This window comes from Clupea harengus, unplaced genomic scaffold (genome assembly GCF_900700415.2).
Source record: "Clupea harengus unplaced genomic scaffold, Ch_v2.0.2, whole genome shotgun sequence".
NCBI classification, from domain to species: domain Eukaryota; kingdom Metazoa; phylum Chordata; class Actinopteri; order Clupeiformes; family Clupeidae; genus Clupea; species Clupea harengus.
Window position 1 is genome coordinate 41,088 of NW_024879951.1, and position 8,885 is coordinate 49,972.

The 8,885-nt window shown below is 40.1% G+C and overlaps 1 protein-coding gene across 1 annotated transcript; it reads right to left on the reverse strand.

Moving 5' to 3' along the window:
- Positions 1-5,342: 5,342 nt before the first annotated feature.
- Positions 5,343-8,549, reverse strand: LOC122130896 (schwannomin-interacting protein 1-like; the record flags this gene model as incomplete). Its single annotated transcript, XM_042705738.1, has 4 exons — positions 5,343-6,102; positions 6,451-6,544; positions 6,734-6,857; positions 8,302-8,549. Coding segments are annotated over 4 exons (512 nt in total), but the record flags the coding sequence as incomplete, so codon positions are not given.
- Positions 8,550-8,885: the final 336 nt, after the last annotated feature.

An 8,885-nucleotide genomic window follows, 5' to 3' on the forward strand; every position in this document is an offset into this window, starting at 1 on the left:
TACTTTGGTACTTTCGTTTAATTTGGTTTACAGATTTATCATCCACTTCTTTCAGGGTTTTCCAAAAGTTGAAAAACATCTCAGCAAACGGGGATACTTTGATTTATTAACAGCTCTACAGGTGCTGGGCCAATGTCATAGGCCTACTATCAGGCAATGAATAATAATAACAGTAGTCATCTTTGCATCATCGTATCAACCCAAAACGCATGAAGAACCACCTCATTAACATAATAATTGTTTATCTCATTTGTTATTGGCTACGTAACACCGTTTTTCTACCCAGATTGGTTAACAGCCTCCTCCTTAAAAAAACACTTTTAGGCTACTGGAAAGGGAAACTTCGGGATTTTTCAAAATGGGCCCTATTTTTTACTTTAAAAAATGACAAACTTATTGAGGACAATTAATGATCGAAATCGGTCCAGTATTGACTTAAAACACCATGACAGGCAACCGCTAAACGGCTATACAAAGTAATTCCAGGGGGCAAACAACTGCCCCCAAGTAAACTGCTTGTTTTCGCCACCAACAGGCTCAAACTGTTATGTGTCTGACTGCAGAGATGGACCCGTGTCTCTTTACCTCAATAACTAAAGAAACTGTAGAAAATATTTTTTCTACAGTTTATGTACTGATAACATCTGTTCTCAAATTGCATCCTATCACCCCGTCATCCAGAAGACGTGTCGACACATAAGCCACCAGCCAGGGCCGGCGATTGCTATAGGCGAACTAGGCGACTGCCTAGGGCGACAAATGGGTTGGGGGCGCCCTCTAGTGTCGCCCTTGGACCTACTTCCCATTAATCATAGTTAGAATAACAAGCAAATAAAAACATGTTTATTAATCATGATCATCCGAGGGCGCCCCTTCAGCCCTACGTTTACTTCAACCTGATTTTTAGATTGAATTGATGGTTATTGTCGATAGGGGGGGCGGTTGCGTTAAGTTATGTTAGTTATGTGAGGGCTCCTGCACATTGCCAGGGTGGGGTGAGCCGTGAGCGTGTCAGCTACGTGACATTCGCAAAAATGAAGCGGTCAATACCATCTGGAGCACAGGGACGAAAACGAAGAAAGGCAGAAGAGGAAAAGAAAGCCAAGTATAGAGGTAAGTCTTCTCATCTCAGCCATTAAGGTGTCAAACGAAATACATGTAGTATTGTGCATCACCTAATATTGGACGTTTCATTGCTGTCACTTAGGCTAGCTATAGCTAGCTAGCGACTGTTACTTTGCTAATTTGCTACGTAGGCTATTACTAGCAAACGTAACTTCACTGATAACCTACATGGATGTAAATGTCAAAAGACCAGTATCTGGATAACGTATGCTAGTTATGAAAAGTACAGTTGCTGTCTACATTAATTATAAATGGCATAAGTTCTGTTTAGTGACTGTTCACAACTAGCAGGTGCACACACAGTAACCATTTTGGGGATAGTGGTGGTGTTCACCCTTCTGTACAGTTCCTCCCCAGGAATATACTAAACATTTTGTTTATTTCTGTTTTAAATTGGCCAAATGCACTCAGGCAATTTTTGCAGAGGCCGCTGTAGAAAGTATGCCTGATTCGCCTCCCTCTGAACTTTGTAAGTAGCCCACACAACTAGTACTACTGTTGCTGTTTTTGTTATTGTTATTATTATTAGCAATTATTACTTTAATAATCACATCACATTAATACTACTAATTGTAATCAGTAGCCTAGTATTATTTAGCCTTGTGGCAGTAATTGTAATATATCTACTACAAGTTACATGGTCAGATAAAATGTATTTGTACAATGCAACTATGTGGTAGGATGATAGAAATGACCAAATGCAACTGTGTAACGAACAGCATGGATGAACGCTGTGTTTAAATACAGCTGCAGGAGAAGGGACATCCAGTAGTACTCAAGGGGCCAGTAACACACAGGCCAGGAACACACAGCCTGCATCAGGTGAGTCTATTTAATAGTATTTATTCAAGCCACATCCATACTTTAAAGTACAATAGAAACATGTTAGCATGTATTAAATACAATAGCTTGTTTTCTTAAAGAAGTTCAACCACATTCATGATCATTTCACTTATTATATTAAACACTGCTTGTCTGGCTATACAATATGCTTGAATACAGGTGAAGGTGAAGGGACATCCAGGACCACATCAAGCACTCTGGGCACCAGTGAAACTACACTGCCGCCTGCAGACACCTCACCCTCCACAATTCCTGCTATCCAGGGAGAACCTATAGATCCTGCTGACTGGCCAGCCCTCTGTGATCCGGTAAGGACAGAGTTAGTTTGCAGAGGACCATACCAGACCAGTCCAGACTTTACATTTCCAAAAAGAGATGATGGGAGAAGCTGCCACCTCAACCACTTCTACAGGAAATTAGTAAATGGGGAGAAAATCAAGAGAAGCTGGCTTGTATATTCAAGGAAAAACAATACTCTGTATTGCTTCTGCTGCAAGCTCTTTTCACAGAAAAATGACCACCTCATTATGAGTGGCCTAAATGACTGGAAGAATTGTAGTGAGGTATTTGAGATATTTTGTAGAGGTACGTACAGTATCCATTAAAGCACTTTTGTTTGTAGAGGGTATAGTTAGGGTATAGAGGGTCATAATTTGCTTAAATGTCCTTACAGGTGCTTAAGAGTGTTTTGCACAGTTTATGGAGTTAACTTAATCTTAACTTTGAGTGTGTAATAAATTATTTAAACTAATAAAAAAGAAAATGTTCTGAAACTATTCTGGTGTTTGTTGTCCATGCAACATTTATTGTTGAACTGCAATGTAGAATAGTATAATTATAAGTGGGTGAAAAAACTGCTATGCAAAGTTAAGTATTGTGTGTGGGGGGGGGGGGGGGGGGGGGGGGGGCGCAAAACTCAATCTCGCCTAGGGCAACCAAAGGGCTAGAGCCGGCCCTGCCACCAGCCCTCCTTCCCTGCTCTATAGCTCTCTCCACTAGGAGAAAGCTATGCACAGATCTTTTCCCATGAGATTGGTTTTAGTTTTTTGTTTAACCACCACTTTAAAAGATAAATCATACATTTCCATTACTGCAGCTTATGTTTTCTGTGTTCTTTCTGCATGAAAGATAGATAGGACAGATAGATGCCATTCATTTTATTGTAAAGAAAACTAAAAACAATTCACAAATTATAAATAAATACCAAAATCTCTTTAAAACACCAAAAACATAAATAAATAAATCACGAGAGACAAAACGGGCTACAGGACTACCTTAGGGAATACTTTGTTAAATACATAGGCCCATGTTCGGCATGTGAGATGATTCTGCTCTGGTGTTACCATAACATGGATCTTTTTTTTTTTTTTATCTATAATCATATTCATGTTAAAATGGTCATTGCATTTGTCACGTGTTCATGTAACATGCTCAACAGCAGATGTGTGATCTTTGGTGAAAAACAATTCTGTCATCAATTCACATGACATTTCACAGGTCATTCTTTGTTCAGAATGTATCGGATGATTCTGTTGATGGTGATAGTGCGCGTGTGAAATCCCCTTAGTGTTTTACAAAGCCGCAATCTCTCATCAAAAGTGTTCTCAGGACGCAACGAAACCTGAATACAAAATGTTTATTCGTTACTATTGTAAACATAGTGGTGACAATTTACCACAGCTTGTTTTAATGCTTCTTACCTTTTGAGTGTGTGCGACGAAAGGAGAGGAGAAACAATCCTGTTCGGGCAAATCACAATCCATCGATGAAGTATAATGTTAGACTTATTGTGAAATGCAGACAAAGCAAAACAAGTGCTTACATTAATTTGTTAGTCCCCCCACCTGCATGAGATGGTCAATACTTCTTAACACAGTCGGGCCGAAAATTAGATCATAATCGGAATGCGACTGCAACGCTGTTCGGTAGAAGCTTAAATCCTCCAAAATATTCAGAAGACATGCCTCCTTCAAAAAAAAGCACAACAAGTCTACATGGAGGCATCAACAGTAACAGCCCGACAATAACTGCCAGATGCAGCAGCAAGAACAAATAAGTTCGGAACAATTAGGCCTACCCGATCAAACGTGAATATGTGGCTGGAGCAGGTGGTGCTCTAAAAAGTTATAGAAGTTATGAATGAGTAGAAATAGTTGATGAAGAACAATAACATACAATATCCCAAAATGCAAATTCAGTTGTCTCGGTATCCCAATTTATACCAAATAGGCTTCCTGTGGTGCACACACAGTCAGGGGTGTTCTGGCATTTAATTCCATGCTCTGTCCGGTGCAGTTAAGTCCCTTGAATAGATTGCCCTATTTAATGATAAAATAATTACGCATTATGCAAAATCGGTATGATGTCCGATGTCCAAACTACATATTTAAAAAATGTTGCGTAATTAGATGTCTTACCATTGCTAGTACTCCAGTTATGTTCGAAAAAAGTGAGCATACAAGAGTCACACAAGTGTTGGCGTTCAGATCTACAGGTTGGACGGGGTTTACAACAGGACCACCAACACTCAAGTGCCAAAATGAGGGTGTGAGCAAGAGAAACCACATCATGCCTAGAAATGAAATAAAATGACCTAAAATGGTGACATTGGTTTTCACATATGGCCTTATGATATTTAAAACAAAAGAAGACCTCTCAACCAATTAGAATAAAAATAAACGCAAGTTCAGTTAAGAAGGTGAAAGGTTTTCAAACTGAGCATTTCCAAAAACAAAGCAGACACTTACGCTGGCTGATGATCTGTCGCATTATCGCAAAGCTCTGCAGTACTATTACGATTGACTTGATTGTTGTGGCGTCAACATATTTATTGCTGGATGTAGGGATTTCCCTTGAGGCTATTGCATTTGAGTTGCAAAAGTGAAAGCATCTTACTCAGTATCATTGCCATGTTAATTCCTTGAGGTTACTGATATTATTTAAACTGAACATATTTCTAAACAAGAGAACTGAAACGGAATTAATGTTTCGATTTGTGGCGCACGGTTGGAGATCCGCTAAGGTTAGCGGGGTGGGGAGGACCACCTGGTGTATTCCTCTGATTCATAATAACCTATCTCAACCAGGGACGTCCGTCCTGTCACACGGTGGCTCGTGCGCAGGGGAATGAAGTCAGAAAATATATAGCCTGCGTAATTAGAATACCATTGGATAATGTTTCCCCTAAAAGTAAAAACACACTAACAGTTTGAGGGCTAGCACTTGAAGGGGAAACACCCACAAATCGATGTGAGCTGAGAGGCAAACTGAGGGAGAAGGAAATGGAGGCAACACCCAAAACACAGCAACTGTTTTGGTATTCAAATATACTGTATGTCTGTAGAGGTACACAAAAGATGTTGAGCACAGATTAGTCTCTGTATAGTTTGCACAAAAAGCCTTTATTTGCTGAATCTGAAATATGAATTAATGGTATCTCGCTCAATGACAAAATAAATAAATATAAATATAAGGAATTTAAAAGCAATACTTGCAGTTTGTAAGGATATCTTTAAGCAATTAGGCAATTTACTAAGTGCTGGATATCAAACAATATTGCTCCACCTGGCAGAAAGTTTGTATATTGACACTGTTTACATTGACATTCTAAATGGCATTGGACATGTATATTTTAACACCCTTTTGCCCATAACACTTTGCCCTATTCCCATTATACAGAATACCAGGCAAAGAATTAAAGTCACCATGTCTGACAATAGATAGACAACAGACTTCAGCATACTGAATGGGGATGGAGCCCTTTTGTTCACTGCGAGTTGAATTCACCAACCGCACCCATCTACACTCATCAACAACCTGTATCTCCTAAACATCACAACACATTAGACTGAAGCCCTACGGCCCTTCACAGAGGAGCACAACATCAGCCACAGTGCAGACATGCATGGAAGCTTATGGTGCTCATATTAAATAGAATACGGTCACACTATGTTTTAAATGTGCAAGGACTGAGCTATAGACATCTTTAGTGATAACTGCCACTACATGTAGCATGACGATACTGTTTACCCATCCACCCAGTCACCCAGATCTGGGTTGTGTACAGGGAGTATGGGGGCTGGACTGTTTCATTTGGAAAGGGCCTTCTCTGTCACGTGTCTCTGCTGAGCGTGCCTGTCAACAGAAAGAAGTACACTTCAGAACAGGACCACTTACATATCCAACAAAAGCGTTCTTTTACTGGAATGACATATATTATGAAATGAATAGGACTTATCCTTCACAGTCAAAATAACTTTTGGTGTTTTGTCCATGTCAGAGATTCACCCTTTTATGAATAAGGCAGAGAACCCAGCATGGCAGTGGATAACCACATACACCAGCAATATGGAAAACCTTTCCTTCTTTTTCTAAGGAACCTTGTTAATACTGATGAAAGAGACAAATTAGTGGTTCCCGTTGCGGTATTAAGTGCAACAGCCTGGTGTGTTACAGTGCAGATCTTCAGATGATGCCTCGTACCTGGTCAGATCTTCCACGTCCACCAGCATGGCGTCCTGTTCCACATGAAGCTCATCCCTCCGCAGTAGCAGCTGCACCAGCTCCTCATTCAGACCTGCAACGCCACAGAAGCGTGAGGCCACGCCGTCAATCTAAATGAGATAATGTGCTGAAGAGTGCAGTGTCTTCATCCACAATTATGAATACCTGGCACCACCATCAACCTCAAACACTATTTCAGTAAGTTAGTTATGTGCAGGCAAATGAAGGAATGAGAGGTTCTGCCTCATTATGAGCTGCTTACTTTGAATCTGTGAGTGCAGGTCGTTGGTGATGACCTGTAACTGTCCCAGGCTCATGTCTCTCAGGTCTCCAGGCCTCAGGTTTCTCTTCATCAGACTCTCACTGATGTGAGGCAGATGGGGAAGCTACAGCGTGCAAACACACACACGCACACACACACACACACACACACACACACACACACACACACACACACACACACACACACACGTGCGCACACTCACATACACACACACACGCAGAAATCAACAGAAAGAAGCACTGAGATGAATAAGTCAAAATGTGTTCCCCTGAGTATACATCCTGCTTTTTAAAAATGGGCTTCAAATGATTTATTCACAGTATTGTGGCAACATGCATTGATTTCTGAGTTGATCTAAGTGGAATCAGCATCCCCATGGCTTGAGGCAAGGGAGATAAATACTATTGAGAATATTGAGTGGCAAATGATGATTTGAGGGTCTGAAGGTTAACAGTTGCCAGTGCATGCACATGCTAAGTCAATAAATGTTGATAAAAACATGAGAAAATTAAAAATGTAAAAAAGTATTATGAGAAATACATTCTGTCTGTCTCCCCCAATTAATTCCTTTCTACAATGATCTTTGTGACACTCAAATGCCCCTACATTATACAATGGATATACCAGGCTTTTATTTTCAAACAAAATGCCACAAAACAATCAAAGTAAAATTGTGCTAAATAAAAAACGAATCCAATAAGAACAGCATCATTTACTGCAGCATCATCTCTTCTAAATATTTGTCTCATCACTGAGTTGTTCAGTCTTGGTTTTTGTCTCTCACCCACCCACACATTCTCAGTAGCAGTGGTAAAGTTCGTAATCCTCTGTGGCCCCTTACATTGTCTCTGACCAAAGCCTAATACAGCCACAGGTTAGTTCTACCTGCAAGTTTCACACATCTCTCTTTGCCAAACAAGACAGCAATCATGGCCTATTTCTACACCACCTTTAAAGTCACAGCAAGATAATCCTGAAATGGTAAATGTATCAAATAAACAGGATAATAATCAAAAGATAATCTACTAATTTGTGATAGTTAGCTTGCTTTGGCATTTGGTTTTTATACAAATAGGTTTATGAATTCTCCACCAAAAAAATCTGCCAATTTTCAGGAATTTTATTTCTTAAAAATGTGTTCTTGAAACACAGTAAAACCTGATAACGTGCTAGACCAAACCCAGTTTTACCCCCGTTATTTAAGAGTACAATCTGAATTTCTGATGGAATTTGTGGCAAAGATTCACCATTAAGACAGCTTGTTTGTTGAAAGCTGAAACAAACATCTCTTTTACAGGAGTGTCAAACCAACCACTGTCCATTTTTTTGTGAACTGATCTTAACATTAAGGCCTTTGATTTGAAAAAAAAAAAAACCTTGAGAAAATATCTCTTTGGATGGATAAGGATAAGACATGACAGAACATGTACATCATCTAAAAATACAAACATAAAACTCAAGCGCAGTACAATTACAAATCACACACCAGCAGTTGAGAGTCCAAATTAGAGTAGAGAGGTAGTGGCGGTGGCGGTGGTGACACTAACCAGGTCGGCCACTGGGGACCTGCGATGCAGCTGTATGTGTCTCTCCACCTGCACCTGCATGCGGGCCATGGGCCGGGCCAATGCCAGCGCCACTCTGGCCTCCTCCTGCAGCCGCCTTTGAAGCCTCCAGAACTCAGAGTCCTCCAGAGGGTCCGAGTCCTCCTCTCCCGTGTCCCGGTCCGACAGCGAGCAGCTCTGCTTGCTCTGTGGACACACAGGAGTAAAGGTTTTCTCCTTATTTTTAGTCACTTGAACCAATGGTTATCCAAAGTGCCATACAATACAAGCTATCAGTTGAAATTCTTACAGGCTCATAAGTAGGGATGGGTATCGTTTGGTTTTTATCCGATACCGGTACATAACCGATACTTTTAAAACGATACCGGTGCCTAAACGGTGCTGGAACCGATACTTTTATAAAAAAAAATAATGACGATTGACGACATTTAAGAAAGGCTTTTTTTATTGCCAAGGCAATTTTTTTTCTTCAAATTGAACAATATATTAACTGTTTAAAGTATATTATAAATATAAATACATACAAAACACTTGGCTTCAAACTACAGCTTCAAACTTTTTAACTT